Raw genomic sequence first — 24,124 nt, 5'->3', positions numbered from 1 at the left:
GTATTTACAGTTTCAAGCCCTGAAATTAGCAATATAATTTATATTTATGATCATATTGTGGAACAGCACATTTGGTAGTATATAATTTCTTAAAAAATATTGGTATTTTTTAATTAACTAACTGAAAAAAGGCCTATCATTTGAAAATTTCCTATATTCACAATTTATCAGTGTAACAATAAAATAAGCAAAATAGTATTGTGGAGAAAAACATAAATGTACAAATTCTGTTAAAATGATACATATTCCTATAGTATACTATCCAATATTCGTAATTAAGAATTCCGAACAGCTACTAAATTATAAAGTCTTATAGTTCCTAACTCCTTACCGCCATTTAAACAATTATTGTTGTCACAATTATCAAATTCACAATGTGGGCCAGTATATCCTTCATGGCATTTACACATAGGACCATTGGAATCTAAAAAGCAAGTCCCCTAAACAAAAAATTATATTATAGAAAAGGCATTTTTATTTAATAATTATATTTAACACCTTAATACAGTAGTTATCACAATCGGATTTAGTGCATGAGGGGCCCATATATCCAGCAGGGCACTTACATTCACCATGGCCAGAATCAGTTAAAACACATACTCCTCCATTTTTACAATCGACGTTCACACATTTTTCACAAAACTCACCTTTAACATTTTTAAATATTATTAAATGACAAAAAAAATTACTGATAAGATTAATTTGAGTTGAGAATATATAGGCAAAACCAAACTTAATAAATATATTTTAATTAAAAACCTGTAAAGCCTGCCATACAGTCACAAATATTGTTAATACAAATTCCACCATTCAAACAAACCCCTCCTTTTGGACAACCTTTTGGAGGTACAGGAATATCACATCTATCACCGGTCCAATAAATAGAACATAGACACTAATAAAAAAAAAACATATTTACATTATTTAGTATTAATATTAATATATTTTCAAAAAAATAAAAACTAACAACCAGAAGTACCTTAAGTTTGGATTCTTCAAGTATGTCTTCATGGAATACATAACAGGAAGCTTTATTGTGACAGTATTTATGACATTCGTACTCATTACATGTCTCTCCGCCAAAAAATGGATTACATTTACAATAACCCAATTCTGATGTCACGTTTAATACACATTCTCCCATATCGCATGATGGATCACAAATTAAAGGAGGAGTTTGCTTATCTACACATTTAATGTCGTCCTAAAAATAAAAACATACATTTTTTATTGATTTATGTTTATAAATAATAATGATTTACTTCTTACCGTCAATGTAGGAACTTCTACTTGGTCATCTGCACACATACAAGTTCTATTTTTGAGATTCATACTCAAAGTACACAATGCAGTATGATGACATGGATTTATAACACAAAAGTTATTCACTAAAATATTAAAAATATGTTAGGTATATACATAAAACTAAGTAAATAAATACTTACAGTCTTTTGGATGTTTATTTTCTTGCATAATAACTAAATCTGTAGCCCTAAAAATATTTTTGGATAAGGTAGTTATATTCTTATTTTCAAACTTGTCAACTTTTACTATCGTTGTCATAAGTGATACATAAATTGAATCCTCAAATAACTCAATATTAGTTGGATGTTTACCTATAAGAAAAATACATTAAAACCAGTTGATTGCAGGTTCTATATGCATGTCCTAAAGATCAATGTTAAATACAAGAGTAGGAAAACTTGATGTATTTAACTTTTTTTTTTTGTACTTCTTTGATATGACGACGAAATACTATTCTACATAGCAATATTTTGTTAATAAAAGTTGGGAATTTAGAGCATTTTTAATACTTTTTGAAGCAATTTGTCCATTTACATTATTATTACTAGTCCATACTATTACAAAAAAATAATAAAATCTATTGTTTTTTTTTAATAATTTACTTGGATTAATTTCTTAGTTAATTGTCTACTTAACACACTAAAATAATATAAATAATAACTATCATCAAAGCAATACCTTTGGGAAATTTATGTATAACTTTACGTCCTTTTCCATCTAATAGAACCGATTCTATAGTATAAGGTTTGGTGTCCGACCAATACAAACGACGAGCAGCATAATCAATTGTGATACCTGCAGGACTACGAACAGACTCACTAATAAATGTCCGTCTATTATAACCATCCATTGAACATGTTTCAATGCGTGGTTTACGACCCAAATCAGTCCAATACATTGTCCTAAATAATGAAAACAGATATATAAATATAAATATATTATCCTACATGATAATAAAAATGTAATAAAAAAAAATAGGGATGGGTTTCACTCTTAGAACCATTTAACAAATTAAACTTAAAGAAATTCAAGTTCCAAAAAATTTAAGTTAAAATTTAAACAAATCAAACAGCTCAAACAGTTTGAATAGTTTGAGTATAATCAAGTTCAAAATGTTGGAGAATACCAACAGAAAATTAATTTAATTTTGTTTTTTGTAAATATAAAAACTATATTACTAATAATATAATTTAAAATTGGTTGTGGTTCAATTTTTAAAAGGTATGACAAAGTTCAAAAATTGTAGAGGGTTCAAAAATAATCAAGTTCAAAAAAATAATTAAGTTTGAGTTTGTGAAAACTTAAGTTTGACCCGTGCCTAAAAAACAATTTACATAACAATAAATGTTTATCATACCCAGACTGAGGATCTAATACGATATTTTGTGGTTTGCGATCTGTTTCAAGTTTTACCAAAGTTCTAATATTTTTTCCATCCAGTGTAGCTACTTTAATAACTTTGGTTCTTTCAGAAGTTTCAATCCAATACAAATTTTTTGCAACCCAATCCACAGCAATACTTTCAGGGGTGCCTATAGTTTGAATCTAAACAAAAGAAAATTCATAAGTATATATGTAAACAATTTAGATCACAGGAAATAAAATTATTGAAACAGCTACTTACGATTTTTTTAGCAGTATTTACATCACGGGTAGTTCGATTTGATTTATCAATAATTGTAGAATATAAGGCTTTAGAGTTATGATCACTCCAAAACAGATATGTTGCATTTATTGTCCACAATACATCAATTGAATGTATTTTATGAGATGGTATTGTAACAGCAGAATATTTAAATAAGTTTTCATGGGATTTGTATGGATCAACAAAGAAAATATCTCCTTCATTGTTAGCCACAACTAATAGTGCTGGAGTACCTATAAATGTATTAACTTAAAGTAGTACATACATCTCATAAACATTATAGTATTATACAGAACAAAATATTGATCTTACCAATAGCCTGACATGATTTATTAGGAAGAGTTATGCTATAACCAGAGGCACAATGGCAAGAATGAGTGGAGTTTTTTTTAGGTACGCAAATCTGAGAACATGTCCCAAATTGACATGATGTTTTAGTCACATTACATAGCTGTTCATCTGAATTATCAGGACAGTCAAAAAACCCATTGCATCGAAGATGTCGGTTTATGCATAGCCCATTTGCACATCTAAATTTACTTGAATCGCATATTTCACTAGCACTGGCACCTAAACCAGAATAATTAAAAAATAAAAATGTATTTATAGGTTTCAAAAGAAAACAATTTTGACCATGCTGCTAAGTATAAAAAATGTACAGTTAAAAAATTTAAATCTATAAAATATAATATAATGCAAAGTTGAATTTAAAGAGATTTAAAAGATGCCTATGACTTGAAGAGTTAATTGAATTAAATTGCAATATTTAAATATTATTATTATTATTATTATTTATAAATTATATTTCACTTTTAAAATTTTTTTTTTATAAAATATAAACATTTATACTGCTACCACAAATCTGTCATCTAAGAATAACTACTCACATGCTATTTTAGTTTCATCAGAGCCATCACCACAATGATCCAAACCATCACAGACATTTGTATTGAATACGCAATTATGATTATCACATCGGTATTTTCCAGGTGGACAAGCCACTAATGCACACATAGTTCGGTTTTCATCACTGCCATCGGCACAATCTTCTTCGCCATCACATCTATTTCCAAGTGATATACAATCACCATTTTTACATACAAATTGGCCATTACGACTAATTGAACATCCTTTTCCAAGTTTATCTGTACAGTTCCACTCATCAGAACCATCAGGACAGTCTTGATCTCCATCACACCTCCATTTTCTTTGATAAAATTAATTTTTTTAATATAATTACATTATTAATTTAACAATATGAATATTAATAGATTGTGTTTATAACTTACGGTGAAATACAATGATAGGATCCATTACAGTGAAAGTCATCACTACCACAAGTAACATGTGAATCACAATCATCCTCATCACCATTATCTGAACAGTTAATTTTTCCATCACATCTTTGACTAGTTAGTATACATCGACCATCAGAACATCTAAGATAACAAATTAACTTAAAATTATTAAACAATAAATGAAACTCAATATTTTAAGATAACATTTAGGAATAAGATATCTATGATAACAGTTTTTTAAACTATTCAAATTCAAAGTTATAAATCTACTAAAGTTATGATACTTGTACAAATCATCAATGTTTATAATGTAATAAATAATGTAAAAGTAGTCAAAATTATGTGAAATGGGAATAATTCATTGTATTAGTATAAAACTGTGATCAATTATAAATGTTTTTATCAAACTAACATCTGAAGCCTGATTTTTATTTAATATTTAATAATACCGAAATTCGTGTTCTGAACAATTTCTTGGTGAGCAGTTAATTTCATCAGATTTATCACCACAGTCATTTTCATAATCACATCGCCAACGACCTGGAATACACCTAGTAAAAACATTTTTATTTAATGATAAAACTAATTATTAACCAATCAATTTGATAACACTTTGTACAATTTATTATTTATGATGATGGTCAGTAGTTGCTACAGATTCTACACATGAATGTATTTAACTGTTTTAGAATAGATATTTATGTTAACAGTGATATACTATTGATTATATACTATAACTACATATACTATGTATTCATATATTTTAAAATAAATATGGACTTTACAAAATATGAACTAACAGTTAACTTAACAAGTTGAATATAAATGTAATAAAACAATAATCTTATGTAAAATAAACAATAGAACATTTTAAAAATTACACTAATAATTTTATTTATATTGTTACAATAACAATTTTACTATTAGTGGGAGGGCATAAACACAAATTAATCAATTTTCTTAGATTTTTTTCTTAAAAATAAAATTAAGCCAAACATGGGTTTGTTTTTGATTGATCCATCATTATTAGTTTGATTAGTCCATTATTTTCAAACAAAATTTGTCCATAATTTGAGTTAAGATCAGACATACATTTTGATTTGATTTTTAGTACGACTAAGTGTTATTCTTTAAATTTTTTAAAATTGTGATTGGTTACGATTAAAATATTGAGCCTGACCCAACTCTATTACAAAGTAATATCAAACTCTAATTTTAAATGATTTATATTACATTTTAGTAAAAGTTTACTTACTTTCCATTAGCACACTTAAAGTATGTTGGATCACATGTGATGTTATAACATGAAGGTGGTTCATCGTCCATATCAGGACAATCATTTTCACCATCACACATCCATGTTGAATGGATACATCGACCATTTTTACAACGCACTTCATCTGATGAACATAATCTTGAAGTACAATTTTCTGGTTCATCAGAATTATCACCAAAACCACAATCATATTCACCATCACACATAAACACATTTGGAATACATTTCCCTGTAATCTCGCATTTGAACTGAAAAATATGTAATTGATATTTATAAGTTACCATACTTATATTATCATTAATAGGACACTGCACTCGCATGTGTTGTCTCTGCCATGTGTTACGTTCTGAATAGAATAATCCATTAAACTCCATTATGTTTAATATCAGAGTGAATCAGTGGCGGTCAAATAATTTTGACAAGAGGGGAGAGGGGATATGGATGATTTCTTAACATGCACTATTTGACTATTAAAAATATAATTTATGGTTATCAGATCTTTAACATTGAAAAAAATGTCATGGGGAATCTGTCCCCTTCATCACCACCATTTGAAGGCCACTGAAGAGAATATATTTTCAATTTAAAGCAAGTTATGTACATTTTAAAATATATATTTTTATTTTATATGCTTATGACATACTTTAAAATATAAAAAGAAAACTTATGAGATTTACTAGTTAATATTTTTAATTTTAAATTTGATAATAGGTCAATTCACTCTAATATTGAATACAACAGAGTTAAATGGATTAGTCAGAACATACAATTGCTATGTAATGTGTTTGTAGACGGACACAACACACAACACATGAGGGTGTAGCATCCCTGTAACAATATTAGCTCTTTATACTAGCATAAAGAATAATAATAAATCTATCTTTAATGTATCTATTAATAACTCAAAGAATATTAATTTTAATATATATCAAAATATTAAAAATATAATTTTTCCTTACCTCCTTTGCACCACATGTTTTCGATTTACAATCTTTCTCATCTTCGCCATCCAAACAATCATTGCGACCATTGCATTTTAGCTGATTCGATATACAAGTTGGCATTGGTAATTTGCTGAATTTAGAGCCATGTTGACATTTAAAGTCCGTATCAAGACATGTATACTATATAATGATCCATAGTGTAAGTATACACTCCGTTCCACGAGAAAAGGAACTAGTTTCACAATGTGACTAACGGAATTTAACGACCGGGTAGACTATTTCTTTCACTCAAACATTCCGGACGGCAACGTTATATAACAATACAACTACAAAATATGTTTGATTAGGGGAAATATTTACCAAGGTCGTTAAATGCCATCAGTTACATCGCGAAACGAATTCCTTCTCTCATGAAACGGAGTTAAGATATAGTTAACTATAGTTAACATAAAGTAACTTGTATACATTGTCATATTACAATATTAAAATGGGAATTCTCAAGTTTTCAGACACAAAAATGAGTCATGAAATTTCCCAGTTGTTATTAGAGTGTACATTAATAATATATTAAAGTAATTTAAGTGCAAAAATGTATTAAATAAAAAAAAGTGTGCAATAAGGTAAAAATGGTTGAGAATCCATTAAAAAAACATATATTAAATACTATTTTATTTACATTTCCACAGTTTTCTTCATCAGAATTGTCTTTACAATCAAATATGCCATTACATATTTGTGAAGGCTGTATACACTCATGATTTTTACATTGGAACTGTCCAGGAGTACACAGAAAGTCTAAACAAGTGTCAGGCTCATCAGAACCATCACCGCAGTCATCCTAAAATAGATAATCATTTCTTTAAATAGCAAATAATATCATAAAATAATTTAGGCTTCTTCAACGATATATTTTTGAATATCAATATCGTATTAAATTGTGCGATATTGAATCGCGATATCGAAAAAAAATTTAGGTATCGGTATATCGATATTCTGATATCTCTATGACTATCATAAATGCCAATACTCAAATACTCAATTGACTGGGTACTAGGTAGTAACTATAGTGGGTATTATATTAACTAATTCAACTTAAAATTAATTGTTTTGAAATATATTTTTCAAGAGCTTTGGCATGAATATCAGTTTTCTTGATGTAAATCGATTATCGATATATTACGATTAACGATATATCGTACAATATATTACGATTAACGATATATTACGATTATCGATACCTATATTTTTGAAAAAAAGTTCACGATATTGATATCGTTGAAGAAGCCCATAAAATATAATACAAGTCATAATCTTACATGTTTATCGCAATGCCACCAGAAGGGTATGCATTTAAATGTATTTGCACACACAAAATGGGAAGAAGAACAATTTGCAATACAATTCATATTGTCTGGTGCAAGAATAAAATCTTGAGGACATGCACATGTTCTACCCAAATTTGGTGATAAAAGACACAAACCTTTGCATCCACCATTATTTTTTTCACAGGGGTTGTATGCTCCTACAGTAAATAAAAAGTGATAATTATAATTTGTCTATTGAATAATGTATATTAAAAAAACATGAGCCATTAAAATTATTAAGATCTGATACAACCTATATAAAACATTAATTTTAAACATATATAATTTCAAGTCTTTAAATAACTAATAAGTTAAAAATTATTTTGATTTTAATTGATTTACTTGATGGTTGTAAAAGAGGATGCACAACTTTAATATCCATTGGCCTGTAAGCAAGTGATGTAACATTTCGACATTCTTGGCCAGAATATATATGACATTTATGAATGCTTTTTGTTTCCCAATCAGACCAATAAACAAAGTTCTCAAACAAAGTGATAGCAAATACATGGTGTATATTAACAAAAGGATCAATTTCTAAAATAAAATTAAAAATATGTTTATCATAAACTGAAACAGTATTTGCTATTTATAAATAATAATTAACTTACTTCTGCTCATAATGAAATGCCTATTGTTTCCATTTAAGTCAGAATAAGCTATATAGTCCTCTTTTGCATCAGCCCAAAAAAGTTCTTCTGTAGCTAAGCTGATTACTAAGGCATTTGGCCAACCAAGAGATTCATTTAAAATAGCTTTAGGTTCGCTACCATCCATTCCAGCCTTGCCAATATAAGGCACGTCCCCCCAATCGGTCCAATACATATATCCTCGAATAGGATCTAAACTGATGGCCCTAGGTTCTTGTAAGCTTTTACTTATTAATACTTTTCTAAATTGGCCATTTAACTTAGACACCTCGATTGTGTCTTTACCCTTGTCACACCAGTATAAGTTTTTAGCAACCCAGTCCACCGCAATACCATCAGGACTTTTAATTAGTGGGCCATGTAATCTCTAAATAAATCATAAAAATTAAAGTTTTGAAATCAAGCATTAATTAAAATTTATAAATCATTGTACCTCAGAAGCCGTGTCTTTGCATTTTCGTTTAATTGTGCTACCTTGATTGGATATGTCAGACCAATAGAAACAACTATCAGCATAATCATAATCAACCGCAACAGCATTAGTTAAATTGTCCACTACAATTTCAATTGCCATTCCTCGTAAATCAATTTGTTTTATATTGTGTTTATTAGCAAAAATAAGCATTGGCTTCTCAACTAAAAAATTTAAGTTTAATTTTTAATAATATAAATTGTAAATTTGATTTGTATCGTAAATTTTTAATGAGGTATTACTTGTTGAAGCTTTGCATGAAAAACCATCTCGTAATAATGTATAACCTGCAGTACAGTCACATTTATAAGACCCTATGGTGTTATGACATATTTGGTTACAAGGTTTTGTTATTTCAGTAGAATTACATTCGTTTATGTCGTGGCATAAGGTACCCACAGACTTATAGCCAGGATGGCATTTACATTCATAGCCAACAGGACGATCTATGCATATATGCTCACAAGGACGAAAGATTTGAGTAATAGATTCTAATGCACACTCATTTATATCTGAAAATTTTAGTTTTGATTTACTTTTATTTCATACAATTAAATAAAGTGAAATAATAATTTTAATAATTAAACTAATACCCACTTATAGTTTAATTATTTTACAAAACGGATATCCCATATACGTAAATAAATAGGATAAATAAATAATTATTTTATAAATACTCACTACACTTGTCTTCATCACTAAAATCTCCACAGTCATCTTGTCCATTACAGGTAAGATTTGCATTGATACATACTTTATTATGGCAAAAGAAATTATCAGGCCATGAACAACTTTCATTTTTATAATGTTCTAGAATAATTTTATAAAAATTAATTGTAAAATACTAGGTAGGTACTAGGCTTTTTCAACGATATCGATATCGAGAACTTTCTTTAGGAAATTTAGATATCGGTAATCGTAATATATCGATACTTGAAATATATTGTAGAATATTAAATACATCGTAATCAAAATTAATTTTTAATTAATGGCCCCCGACCATTGGGTATTTGGTTTACCGGAAACCAACAGTTTTGAACGCCAAAAAACTTGTATAATATATTTTAAAAACACTTTTTTCGAGCTAACAATAATTCCAAATATCGATATATCGAAAACTAAATTTTTTTTCGATATTGCGATTCAATATCCTACAAAACAAAACGATATTGATATTAAAAAATATATCGTTGAAGAAGACTAATAGGTGCTGATAATTTGAATACTTACTACACACTTCAGTGTGAAAATTCTCATCAGAATTGTCACCACAATCATTTTTACCATTGCATACGTCAGTTAGTAAGATGCAAGCACCATTTTCACACGTAAATTCTTTAACAGAATCACATACTTTACAGTTTTCAGGCTCATCTGAATTATCCCCACAGTCATCATGACCATCACAATAATATGCCTAAATATTAAATAATAAAAACGTATAGTTCAAATGTACATTTCTTTAATGTTTCAAAAAAATACATACCTCAAAAATGCATTTCTTATTAACGCATTCAAACTTGGTTATAGGACAAGTTGAATTGTTGACTACACATTTTTCTTCGTTCTCATCAGAACTATCACCGCAATCATCATCCTTGTCACATACCCAGGTAGATGGTATACATCGCCCAGTGTTATTACAATGAAAATCACTACTTGAACAATTTCTACTTACTACACAAAAAAAATATATTTTTCAATGAGTGAAAATTAAATTATGTCATAAAAAATAAATAACAATTAACATACAGCAATTTATTGGTTCATCAGAACCATCCAAGCAATCCGGAGATCCATCACATTTCCATGATGCTGGTAAACACTCGTAAGTTCCAAATTTGGTCTTGCAATGAAATTCGGTTGATTTACATTTAATAGCTAGAACATAAAATTTTAAATAATGACAATTTAACATTTTATGACTGTAGAAAGATAGGAGGGGGATGCAATGAGACGGCATTCCTCAACTTTTTATAATTTACATTATCTGTCCCTTTTTACTTTGTTGAAAATAATACATCTCCTTTATAATTACAAATATACAAATATCATAAATTTATATTTGTGTTTTTCATAACATTTTTATTTTTACGATGGTATTAGATTCTGAGCGCTGCGATAAATGTATTGATTTTACAATAATGTTTTTTATTTTTATTTTTTTTTGGTCTATCACCATCGTTTGGGGCAGTAAAGCTGCTTCGATTATCTTTTATGATGGGAAAGTGAATCTAGGTGGTGCATTCGGGAGGACAAAATTTAAAATTCCCAATAGTTTTTAAAAGCTTTCACTGAACGTTTCTATTTACATTTTCTATACACCGTGAAATTTTGAAAATATTTGAACTCTTTTTGAGCGGTTAGCGACCATTGTAAGTTTTCAATTTTTTTACAGTTTTTCTTATAATTGTCAATAAAATGTTATTTGTTGGATAAAAATTGGATAGGAAAGTGAATCTACTTGGTACTTTGAGGGGTCAAAAGTAAAAATTTCGTAGTAGTTTTCAAAAGCGATGTGAAAAACAAAAGAAAAATTAAAGAAAAACAGGAATTTTTACGCAAAATCTGTTTTTGAGAAAATCGATTTTGGTTTTTGGTACGACTCTAAAACAAATAACCGTAGGTACATGAAATTTTGACTAAATGTTTATACTAGCATTTTCTATACACTATAACATTTTCCAAATATACCTAGTAATATCATAGGCTGATTGACCGTTTTCGCTCAGAATCATTTTTTTTATACAATGATATTATATCATTGAATTAAAATTTAACATCATCCATTACAGTGATCCACTTGTAACCTACTGTACAGCAGAGCGACATCCACTTACCCACCTTTTTTTTAATTAGTTTTACAATAATACAATGAACAATATCTACTAATATTATAAGATTTTTAATAAGAAACAAGTATCTACTTGTTTGCTTGTTTAAATTTAGCAATATGACAACAACTATAGATAATAAATAAAACCAACCAAAAAATTTAAACGTAATTTCTTAAAATTGTATGATGATAATAAGATAATATTGGTAATAGAGATCAAAGTTACAACTTTGTTGATTAATTTTACAAATGTTAAAGAATATAATAAATACAATTTTTATTAAAAAAAAAGTTTAGATTTTCTATTTATTTCCTATTTACTGTATAGACAGTGGTATAAAATTTTTAAATTTAAACCATTTAAACCATATTATTATACATTTATACACCATAAAATATGTAATATTTGTTGTTTTAAATTCAAAATATATTTAAATGTAAGAACTTAGGTATATAGTTAAATATGCAAAAATAATACACCAAACTAAAAATGTATAGGCAGGTACTAGGTACTATATATAAAGTATTATAAAAACGATATACAGAAGTTGAACTCGCCGACCACTCCTCCTCCCAACAGAGCAAAAAATGATCATTATAGAAAAGTTAAATTGTATGTTTTCAAAAGTAGTATAACTGATAATTTTAATTATCAAGGTAGATGATTGAAAAATAGACAATTATAACATTAAAAATAATGACAACACAAAATATATTTAAGTAAGTCATAGGTATCAGTATTTTAATACAAACAGAGAACTGGAATTTAGAATTTGAAAATAAAATTATAAACCAATATGTTAATATATTTAATAAAAAAATCAATAATTTAATAAACTAATTCATCTATCTAATGAAAATTGAGTAAATTGAGCTAAGCTTCCATTTCCTATACAAGAATCAATTTATTCAATTACCTACAATTTACATTATAATATATTCAATTTCAATTTCTATATAATCGTCTTATTTCTCTCCCAGTACTCAATTTTTTTCAATCAAACTTATATTTCCTTGCTAATTTACTTAGTAAACTTTATATTTAATTATTAATGCTTTTTGAAATCAGTTTTAGAACATTTGAAACTTCAACCAAAGGACATACCATACTATAATCATATTGGCATACTACAAAATGTAGCCACTACAGACATTTTTACACTTGGCTTCAAGCTATATACACGCAAAAGTTATCTATTTTACTTTTTGTATATAATAGACATTTCTAATTCAATTAAGCTATATTTAAAAAACTTACGGCAATTTATCTCATCTGATGACGGCAATGAGGTATTTGATGAATCGCCACAATCATCATCACCATCACATTTCCATGATTTAGAAATACATTTACCATTTGAACATTTAAAATCAACAGATGAGCAATTATTTTTTTCAGTAGCTAGATGTTTGACTAAAACAAAACTCATTTAATAACTATAATAGTTATTAATTTTTAATATAAAATAAATTGACTAACTTGTTGAGCAATTTTGTTCATCGCTGTTATCCCAACAATCATTTTGACCATCACAAATCCAATTTGGATGGATACAAGCAGTAGTTGTATTACAGCTTATTAATGTAGCATTAAATATTAAATCTTCACAAATCTTAAGATCTTAAAATAGTAATATACATTTGTTAACATAAATTATATTACATACAGTAAGAAAATAATTTTTTAAACATACCACAACCAATTTCATCACTTGCGTCACTGCAGTCAGGATCAAGATCACAACGTAAATTTGGAGCTACACATTCACCAGACTTACAACGGAAAAAAGTAGCATTTTTACAAGAACATTCTAATTCGTCAAAACCATCCAAACAATCAAAAAGTCCATCACATTTTTTGCTATTTGGACGACATTGTTTGAAATCTGGGCACGAGAAAAATCCTTCTGGACAAGACCTTGTAACTATTGAAATATTATTTAGATGAGAACACAAATACAGTTATTTAAGTTTAATATTAGATTAGGTTGCGTACCACAATATTTTAAGTCTTCATCAGATTCATCAAGACAATGGTTTATACCATCACAAGTGTTTTCAAAAGGTATACATTCATTAGATGAACACCAAAATTCATTATTTGAACAATTATTTTCTAATTTGTTTTCAACACATCGATGTTTATCAGGTAGGAGTGTACGGTTGATAAAACAAGAACACTCTACAGCACCTTTAATATCCAAACTACATTTATCTTCACATCGTCCATTGAGTAATCTGCATGGGTTTCTATTACCTTGAGATATAATAATAATATCATAACATAATTAACTAAAACCACTATAGAATAATAATATGCTAGAATTTACAATCATTAATATTTTCAGCAACTGCAACTATTCCCATAGGTTTTAAGACATCTTTTCTTATCCATGCAATATTTTCACCAGTGTATTTGTCAGCTCGTAAAACTGCATTTAACATCCAGTCAGTCCAAAAAAAATAATCACCATACACAGCAATGTCAAATGGATGTTGTGGATACAATTCAGCAAGTACCTATTATACAACATATTTGTATACATTTTAGATATTATACGAAATCAATAAATTATAACTAAAAATAATTAAAATACCACGCGATTTGTTCCATCATATTCACATCGCTCAATTTTATCCAACTTTGCATCACCCCAATATAGTTTATGAGTTGTATGATCTATTGTAAGAGCATTAGGAATCTGAATATCAGTTGTTATAATTGACTGTAGCATAAATCCATTAACATAAGATTTTTGAATGCTGGGTTTTAAATCATTCCAATTGGTCCAAAATATCAATCTAAATAAATTTATTATAAAACATTTAAACATTGTATATATAAATTCATAATAGACACAAGTAAACCATTTTAATCAGTTAATCAGTGAGTAAATATTAATTAAAACTAAGCCAATAATTAATATTAGGAATGATTAGTAAGAAATTTGTATAAGTAAAAGAATTGTTTAATGTAAAAAAATATTACAGAATGCAACTGATTTTGGTGTAAAAACAATAGGTAGAAGCTTAAATTCTAATGCAATACTACCTCTTTTTATTAATTTAGTTTCACAAAATTATTAATTAAGACAAATGTTTAAATGTTAAGTACTGTATGTGGTATAATCTTAATATATCAGTTAAATTTACATGTTATTTCAATCACATAATATTTTTAGTAAAATTAAAATAACCAGCATTTTCAAAATGTGACACATTTTTTTATTACATAAAAAAATTACTTACATCTCACAGATATCAATTGCTATGCCACGTGGTCGATCTAATTCTCCTAATTTTAAAACTATTTCAGGAACAGCATCTGGTTGGCTTAGATTTAATCGACTTATAGATGCATAACTGTTTGTCCAGTACAATATATTTTCACTCATTTCATAATCAATACCTTCTACAGACCCTTGATCTAATAATGTATTATGAAAACAGAAGTAAAGATTAATTGAAAGTTTAAGACTAATTTAAATAATTTAGAATAAAAAAATTGAACTCATACTTTCCGCAATTACTCTATGGCCTGTATTATTAAAATGAATAGCATCAATAGTTCCACGTTGAATATCTGAGTAAAATAATAAAGAACGTGCATAATCATATGACAATGCAATTATATTCTGCATAAAAGTTTTTGATTGCATGACTCTAAATGGTGTGTTCAAATTTGGATTTTCAGATATAGTAACACTATCAATTTTATCCACTCGAGAATACATAAGAAATGTAGTATAATCTAAAAATATAAATAATAGAAATAATATAGACACAAGATTACTTAAAAATTGAAAACATTTATTACAAAGGCAGTTAAAAAGTAAAAAAATATTATTAGCTTATTTTTAAGTAAAAATACCTTCACATTTCTTCCCGTCAGATCCAACAATACCGTGTGTACAAGCACAAACCCCATGAGTCCCATTAAATAAACATAGTTCTTGACATCCTCCATTATGTTTAGTACAACTATTAGATCCTTGATGACGACTTTTTGAAAATATTTGAACATCTTTTGGATGTTCCCCAAATTCTCGTGTTAATTCCTCGGATGCGGATAAATTATTAATAGGTGAAACCATTAACGATGATGACCCTTGTACTTGCATACTGAAAAAAAATATATTTCTCAATTATTTAATATTAATTTAAACTTTAGTAAGCAACTTACATTCCAAGCCAATAAATATAACCATTATGTACAACAACACTAGCAGGGTTACTATCTTTATCCTCATATAATATTTCATATTCAGTACCATCATAATTACAACGACCAATCAAACTTTGTTGGCAAAAGTATAACTTGCGGTTCTGTTTTTAAAATAAATATAAATAGATGCTTAAATAAATGCATGTTTTGAGTTTTCTAACATGTTATATAGTTAACAAATATTAGGTAAATACCGTGTAATCCAATGTAATATCTTCGACATATGGTTGATCTTTATTAAGTAAAATACTCTTTTTATTCATTCCATCTAAAGTTGCTCTTGAGACTCCATGATGACGTCTAATACTCCAAAATATAAAACCAGCAACAGGATCTACAGCCAAAGAATTAGGCCTCTCCATGGTGTCGTCTCCACTATCAACCACCACATAAGCATTAGACCCATTGAGATAAGCCACTTGAATAATATTTAAAGACGGATTTGCCCAATAAATATGACCAGCGATCCAATCAATAGCAATTCCTGAAAGAAAGAAAAAAAGTACATTAAAAAAAAAAATTGTATCCATTAATTTTAAGTTTTAATGAGACATACCTGATACCCAAGCACCTGAAGTTGTATCACCAGAATGTTCATGATTTACAATTATTTGCCGACCAGTTCCATCACGTTTTATTCTCATGATAGTTCCTTGCTCATCGTCTGACCAGTATATATATTCTAAAATTGTATTTTTAATTAAAACAATAGGTACATTACATTGTTTACTAGACTATTACCTTCATGAAAATCTATGCTATATGCCATTGATGTTTTAGATAATGGACTTAGAACTTGTCTCGAATCATTTTTTACTAAAGATATGCCTTTGATTTCAGACTCCACAGTGTATAGTAAAAATTCACTGACACCAATACATTTTTTCTTATCTTTTGGATCAATAGTATATCCAATAGCACAACGGCAAACCCAATGATCAGCAGAAGTAGGTAAGCAAAGATGAGAGCACATTCCTCTATTTTTTGAACAATAGTTAATACCCATTTGTAAAGATTGATCATACAAACCCAATGCATACACATCTATTAAATGAAAATTTATAAAATTAATTTTATCTTCATATTTGTATATAAAAGCAACTTTGATATACTATGTACATTTAAAAAAAATATAGTACCAATATAAAACTTAATAAGCATTAAATATATATATTTGGAGAAGAAGAATTTATAAATATAATTTTTAAACCATAAAATTTAACATTGATAAGACATTTAAAAATAATAATTCATATTTCTTTTCTTAGATATATTTAGATAATAATATATTACCTGCAGTTATGTTGCGAAAATTTGAATTTTCATCTCCAGTAATTTTATTTGCAACTCGAATATTCATTAATCTGTTATCCACATAGTATATATTATTTTTATATAAAGCAATAGATGATGGAAAACCTTCTTCTGGTAAATTTAAAGAAGGATTTATTCTGGAATCTTGTATGCTATAAGACTGTATAGAATGTTTATCAGAATTAACCCAATAAAGTGTATTTGTTTCCTGGTCAATAGTTAAGCCTAAAGAAAATAATATAATATTCAATTAATAAGCAGTATATTTAAATAATTTATAAAACCAATTAATAAAACAACATTGAAAAAACTGTAAACAAAATACGTAGTAATATATTCATATTATAGCTACAGCCTATTTGTAATAGGCATAGTAATAGGCATTATAGTAGACAGGAATCTATATGATGTAATTTAATTACTCAACATTAGTTAGACAAATCTCAAAACACATTTTGTATTTCAATTCATATTAATTTATATAAATATTATAGTATTTATTAATTAATTAAAATAATTCAGTACTTATGAGTAGGGCTTGGATGTTGTTGCATTGGCAACTTTTTTTCAATGTAATTCAAATGATTTTTTTTTTTTTTCTTTGTTTTGGTGGTTACTGTGAGCCAACCGGAAATACGATAAGACGATGCTACGATTATTATTTTCGTGAAACTATAATAGAATTATTATGGTTCAGTGTCGTTGCATATTTCATTCTATTACGTTTCCTGTTTGTTCATTTTGTAATATTCGTATTTCTATTATGAATGCCGAATTCTAAACCGTCTATGAGTAGCATATTTTACAATTTTTATTTTTATTTTAGATCTGAGAGGAGCGATAAATGCATAGATATTACAATGATGTGTTTGATCTTTTGTGTCTGTACATGATAAGTAGACGAAATAATTCTTCGATTTTCAACTTCAATATTTTGTTCGATGGAAAGTGAATCTAGTTGGTGCATTGGGGAGGTCATAATTTAAAATTTCCATTAGTTCTCAAAAGCGCCGGGAAAAACATAAAAAAAATTAAGAAAAACTGTGAATTTTTACGCAAAATAGGTTTTTGACAAAATTGATTTTGGTTTTTGGTGTAACTTTAAACAAATAAACATTGTTATATGACATTTTTCTGAATGTTTAAATTAGCATTGGCTATATACCATACAATTTTCAAAATATGTTGAATCGTTTTGAGCTGTTTAAAAAATTTAGTTTTTAATTTGTTTTGGTTTTTTTTTCTATAGATGTCAATATAATTTTATACATTGAGTCAAAAAGCTTGAAAATGTATTACATGACTTCTAATATATTGTTACAATGGCAGTTGAAAAATATTTAAAATACATTGTCACGTTTTTTTTTATAGGCATTTAAAATTTGGATTTTGACAAAATATATGTCATAAAAATGTGCAAATTATTCTAAGTTATAAATTCATAAAAATTTTTCTTTTAAAATCTAAGATTTTATAATGTAATACAAGATTACTTAAGTTTAACAGCCTTGATCAAAAAAAAAATCTATAAAAAAGTCAAATTAAATTTTTATGAGCGTTTGAAGTTAAAATTTTTGCAAGATTGGATATTCACTAGATTTTTCATGTAGCGATTTTCTGATTTTCTTACTTTGTTGTAGTTCAAAAAAACGATACTAACAAGTACTATAGATACATGAAATTTATACCATGTGTTAATTTTATCAATTTCTATACTTGATAAAATTTTCAAAATATTTTGAATGTTTTTGAGCTGTTTACAGACATTTTTATTTTTCATTTTTTTTTTCTATAAATTTCAATACAATTATATTTGTAGGGTCAAAAAGCGTGTAAATTTAATACAAGACTCCTGATAAATTGTTACAATAGCAGTTGAAAATATTAAAAATAGATTGTCACAATTTTTTTTATAAGCATTTAAAGTTCAAATTTTGACAACATTTATCGAATTTATAATTTATTAATTATTTTGTAGTTAAAAATGTATAAAATGTTTAACTTTTATGGCTAAGGTTTGAAAATATAAAACAAGGTTCCATGTTAGTAGTGAACTCGGTAACCAAAAAAACTAAAAAAATATAAACACAGTTTTTTTTATAGTCATTTTAAGTTCAAATTTACTATATAAGTTCATATTAAATAACCAAGAATAACAATTTTAGTTATTTTGTTGTAATTTTCTAATATTAATTCAACTTACCAGCTACCGTATCAATAATAAGTAATTATAATATAAAATATCAACACTGACAAACCGTCTTCACTCAAAATCGTTTTTCGTACACAATGATCTTAATGATCTTATATTATTGAATTCAAATTTAGTACCATCCATTATACAGTAACCCACTTGTAACCTACTGTACAGCAGAGCAACATCCACTTACCCACCTTTTGTAATATTTTATTTTTAATTATGCCTAATGTCACTTTTCAATGAATTTTTAAGTACAATTTGGGTATTTTTCATTGAAATAATGCAATAAATTTGCAAACCTTTTTAGTGCAATAACTTTCAAGCCCTCCTTATGGGAAACAATTTTCAAAATAAATATGTTTATAGGCTGGATACACAATTTTTGTTTTCTGACTGATTTTTCAAAAGGTTGTTGTTGTCGTGGTTACTTATTAACAAAAATTTATTTATGATTCATAAATTTTCCTTAAAATATAAAGTAGCGTTCTTTTTTTAATTATGTAACAATTAAAGTTAAAACTAACAAATTAGTTTATCATTATTTTTTAAGTTATATTTGATAATATAATATGTCTAAAAGAAAAATCATTAATTAATACAACAAAATATTTATTAATTAATATTTTAATTAATTTGTACTGATTATTTTTTATTATTAGTTTTAAGTGACTTATACCTGCAATCACATTTTTATTTTTTATTCAAACAAGTATAGAAAGCTAGTGGACACCATATGAATTTGATTTATTTTAGATAAAATATTAAACAATTAATAATAATAGTCACTAAATTTTTTAATTGGTAATAAGCTGTTAGCATATGCCACACCAACATGTGTTGTCTTTGTCTTACAAACATAGCAAATTTTTGTCCGGCAGAACCCATTCTGTGTTGTTAAATTAATAGTCAATTGAACTATTATCAAACTTAAATGTAAGAATATTTGAATATGGTATGATTATATATCATTTTTACGATATTTAAATTTTCAAGCAAGTTATGTGTTCATTAAATATTACAATATACAAATAATTATCTTGCTTAAAAAATTAAAATATAATACAAACAAATCAATATACAAACCATAAATAATATTTTTCCTTTAAATGTCATAATAGGTCAATTATCTCTAGCAGATACAATATTGGTGCTGCTGAGTGCAATTACCTGTATTGTGTATTTGTAAGACAGAGACAACACATGTGGGTGTATAAAACTATATAGTCAATTAATATTTTTGTTAACAATCAATAAGTTTACAAATACTTACTAGTAAAACCTGATACAAAAGGTATTATTTTTTCTGTATAAATGATGGAATAAGAAGATGCATTCATATTGGACATTATAATATTATGATGGCCACTTGACATTCCTTGTGTCCAAAACAATTTGCCTTGTTGTGGATGTACAGCTAATGCACCTATTTGAAGAGTTTTGTTTGTATCTTCATCAGTCCAATCACTAGAATATATGGTAGTAAAATACTCTCCATCGAGATTACAGGCTATTATAGTTCTGGCACCAGAGATTTTTTCCTCTGTAAGAGGATTTTGATCAGAACTAACTGCAATGAACATATTTTTTGACATCCAATCAATAGCAAATCCATGGGGTTGATGAATTCCTAAAGCAAGGGAATATTTTGTAAAAATTATGATATTTAAGATCAGTTTAAATAGCAGAGTATTCTAAATGACACTGGTTAGATTTATAACCTATTAATGTTCTTTACAGTTAAGTATAAATATTAAAATACCTGTATCTAAAATTACTTCAATATTGCCACCAGATAAGCTAGATCTTTTAATTTCGTTACTTGAATAATCAGACCAGTAAATTTTCTTATCTGCAGCCAAATAATCTATTTGTACATGCAGTAAAGCTTGTGAATCATAAGACAATAATGTTGGAATTGCATTATAATATGGTTGTTCTAAATTAACACCTCGAATTTCATTAATTTGTGCAAATAATAAAACAATTTCATTTTCTAAAATATAAAAACAATGCATTAATGTATATTTCTATGACTTGGTGCAAGGGCCAATGTCATATTTTCACAAAGTTCAGAAATTAAAAAAAAAAATTAGCAAATTTTTAAATTTAATTTCAGAACTCTAACAAATACTGTTACTTAATTAAATTTGTTTTTGTTTCATTGTATGACTCATTTTATTTTTAACTAAACATAATTTGTACGTTTTAGTTTGACATTGGCCAAAAACTAAAATTTAAAATTAACAATTTTTAATAATTAAAGAACTTGACTTTTTTTATTAAAACGTAATAATAATATTCAATTGAACATAATGTTGGTAACTTCTACATTTAAAAAACTTTATTAATTGATTTCGAAATGGCCAACATCGACATAGGCCCATAATATATCAATTATAGTCAAAAAGGCCAATGTCATCTAATTTGGTCTTACAGCATAAGAGACATTGGCCCTTTTAACACAAGTTACATAATCAAATTTTAATGAAATTGGTCAAATAATATCAATTTTGTCAAAATGTGACATTGGCCCTTCTTGCACCAAGCCACAAAAATAGAACTATATAAAATATGTTTTTAATTTTTACCAATGCATGTATGATTGTCCTTGGATAATTGCATAACATGTGGACAATCACATTTATATTTAGAATTTATATTCAATAAACACAAATGTGAGCAATTTCCATTATTTGTTCCACAAGGGTTAAATTCAACTAAACAATAGAAACAAAAAATGTTACAGTGATTAGTTATGGTAAATATAAAAGGTAAATATAATCATTTATTAGATGAATGAGGCAGTTAAATAATTAAATTTTAGTTAAATTTTCTGTTAAATGATTATTTAACAGAAATAAAAAATTAAATGTAAATAGGTAATAGCTTCAAATCAATTTAAATATTTTGAAAATGTCATCGCATAATATGCACTTATAGTAAAATGTTTAAATGATTTTTTAAGTCCATACGGATAATGTTTTAGAATTACAACTAAGTAACTAACATTTTTATTCTTCAATTAAATATTTAATTTTGTCCAAATTTTAACTTAAAATGTCAATGAAAATATTCTTTTTAGATTTTTTGGTTACAATATTAACTATTTATAAGAAACCTTGTTTCAAATTTTTAGTTTTTTGACTAACAAAATATTAAATCGATTTAGGAAAAAAACTAAAAAAAATTTTAAATTTTAAATGCCCATAAAAAGTTCTATAATTAAGTTTAATTTTTAAGTTTATGATCAAAGCATTATTTATATTACATATTGTGTACATAGACACAAAAAAAAAAAAAAATAATAAAAAAACACATCATCGTAAAATCAACACATTCATTGCCCGGCTAAGAATCTAAAATTATAAGTAATACAAGGATACTGCTCAAGATAAAAATTGAAAAATTATCAAATATAAAATACGTTTTAAATTTAATACCATGCTGTGATATTTATCGGTACAATATAATTTCACTACATTCACCACTAGATCAAAATATCAATAGTATCAAAATAAAGTAAAATTAATAAGTAGAATTGATAATATTAACTTAATTTTAAGTTGATTATTTTTACCTTTTGGTTGTCGGCTAGGGTGCAATATTTTTATATCAAATGGTTGTGTAACAGTATGTTGCACAACAGTAACATTTAAACCAGTCCATTTATTAGCTTTATTCACTGAATTACTTCTCCAATCAGTCCAATACACATCATTTTCAAAGAGAGTAATAGCAAATGAATGTGAAAGAAGCTCATGTCCCTTTAATACGAGATGATGATTATTGCCGTTATAATCTACTGTATGTATTGTATCTGATCTAAAAAAAAAATTTCTAAATAATTCACCATTCACCATTGATATTATTAAATAAATAAAAAAAGTTTACTTGGCATCAATCCAATAGATACGATTTAGTTCATAATCTAAAGTTAATCCATTTGGCCATTCTCCATCAGAAAACATGCTTACAAGTACAATAGTTTGGCGAAATTCTCCAGCCATGCTGCATCGTTCAATTCGGGGTGCTGATGAATCCCAATCTGTCCAAAATAAATAACCATATCTTGGATCTAATGCAATAGCTCTAGGACTTTCCATGTCTCCAGCAATTAAAGTCCTTCGATAACTTCCATTTAATTTAGCCACTTCAATTTGATCTAAATTACTCTCAACCCAATAAATATTTCCAGCTACCCAATCAACAGCAAGACCTTCAGCTGTAGTAAGACCGTTTTCAACTACAACTTCTATGTCACTCAATGCTAAAAATAAAATATATATTTATTAACTATTTCCAATATTTAACAAAAAACCAAATATTTTTATTCAACATACATCCACCAATTATTTTTCCTTTAAATATTTTATCATCCATTACATCAGTCCAATATAGCGTATCAGTTCCATCCTTAGCATGATAAAAATCTAATGTAACACTGTTTTTCAAACGAGAAATTAATGATTTGACATTTCTTGTAACTAGGTCAATTCCTCGTAATTCGTGTTTATTACTAAATATTATTTGAGGTATATTAGTATCTGTAGAAATAAAATTACTTAATTAATTCAAATAATTGATTTAAATAAATA

The 24,124-nt window shown here is 26.9% G+C and overlaps 1 protein-coding gene across 1 annotated transcript in view; it reads right to left on the bottom strand.

Moving 5' to 3' along the window:
* The window catches only part of LOC132939809 (low-density lipoprotein receptor-related protein 1), a 42,288-nt gene that overhangs the window by 4,650 nt on the left and 13,514 nt on the right, over nt 1-24,124 (bottom strand). The window contains exons 20-64 of the mRNA XM_061007189.1: nt 23,870-24,073; nt 23,421-23,796; nt 23,107-23,351; nt 22,118-22,246; nt 21,289-21,522; nt 20,800-21,156; nt 17,309-17,554; nt 16,757-17,059; nt 16,572-16,697; nt 16,210-16,499; nt 15,974-16,116; nt 15,662-15,912; nt 15,308-15,541; nt 15,040-15,217; nt 14,388-14,592; nt 14,121-14,310; nt 13,787-14,047; nt 13,485-13,715; nt 13,271-13,411; nt 13,049-13,204; nt 10,707-10,835; nt 10,441-10,631; nt 10,185-10,371; nt 9,636-9,764; nt 9,197-9,466; nt 8,916-9,118; nt 8,444-8,849; nt 8,175-8,369; nt 7,785-7,990; nt 7,145-7,306; nt 6,484-6,648; nt 5,504-5,772; nt 4,698-4,799; nt 4,240-4,389; nt 3,838-4,157; nt 3,263-3,520; nt 2,930-3,183; nt 2,663-2,850; nt 1,984-2,207; nt 1,446-1,616; nt 1,270-1,388; nt 980-1,204; nt 760-895; nt 499-647; nt 332-440 (exon numbers count right to left, since the gene is read on the bottom strand). Coding sequence (XP_060863172.1) covers nt 332-440; nt 499-647; nt 760-895; nt 980-1,204; nt 1,270-1,388; nt 1,446-1,616; nt 1,984-2,207; nt 2,663-2,850; nt 2,930-3,183; nt 3,263-3,520; nt 3,838-4,157; nt 4,240-4,389; nt 4,698-4,799; nt 5,504-5,772; nt 6,484-6,648; nt 7,145-7,306; nt 7,785-7,990; nt 8,175-8,369; nt 8,444-8,849; nt 8,916-9,118; nt 9,197-9,466; nt 9,636-9,764; nt 10,185-10,371; nt 10,441-10,631; nt 10,707-10,835; nt 13,049-13,204; nt 13,271-13,411; nt 13,485-13,715; nt 13,787-14,047; nt 14,121-14,310; nt 14,388-14,592; nt 15,040-15,217; nt 15,308-15,541; nt 15,662-15,912; nt 15,974-16,116; nt 16,210-16,499; nt 16,572-16,697; nt 16,757-17,059; nt 17,309-17,554; nt 20,800-21,156; nt 21,289-21,522; nt 22,118-22,246; nt 23,107-23,351; nt 23,421-23,796; nt 23,870-24,073 — 9,417 coding nt within the window. The remainder of the gene's footprint in view (nt 1-331; nt 441-498; nt 648-759; nt 896-979; nt 1,205-1,269; nt 1,389-1,445; nt 1,617-1,983; nt 2,208-2,662; nt 2,851-2,929; nt 3,184-3,262; nt 3,521-3,837; nt 4,158-4,239; nt 4,390-4,697; nt 4,800-5,503; nt 5,773-6,483; nt 6,649-7,144; nt 7,307-7,784; nt 7,991-8,174; nt 8,370-8,443; nt 8,850-8,915; nt 9,119-9,196; nt 9,467-9,635; nt 9,765-10,184; nt 10,372-10,440; nt 10,632-10,706; nt 10,836-13,048; nt 13,205-13,270; nt 13,412-13,484; nt 13,716-13,786; nt 14,048-14,120; nt 14,311-14,387; nt 14,593-15,039; nt 15,218-15,307; nt 15,542-15,661; nt 15,913-15,973; nt 16,117-16,209; nt 16,500-16,571; nt 16,698-16,756; nt 17,060-17,308; nt 17,555-20,799; nt 21,157-21,288; nt 21,523-22,117; nt 22,247-23,106; nt 23,352-23,420; nt 23,797-23,869; nt 24,074-24,124) is intronic.

Source organism: Metopolophium dirhodum, chromosome 2 (assembly GCF_019925205.1).
Source record: "Metopolophium dirhodum isolate CAU chromosome 2, ASM1992520v1, whole genome shotgun sequence".
Lineage (NCBI taxonomy): Eukaryota > Metazoa > Arthropoda > Insecta > Hemiptera > Aphididae > Metopolophium > Metopolophium dirhodum.
The sequence above is the reverse complement of the archived record's forward strand: the minus strand, read 5'-3'. Positions and strand labels throughout refer to the sequence as shown.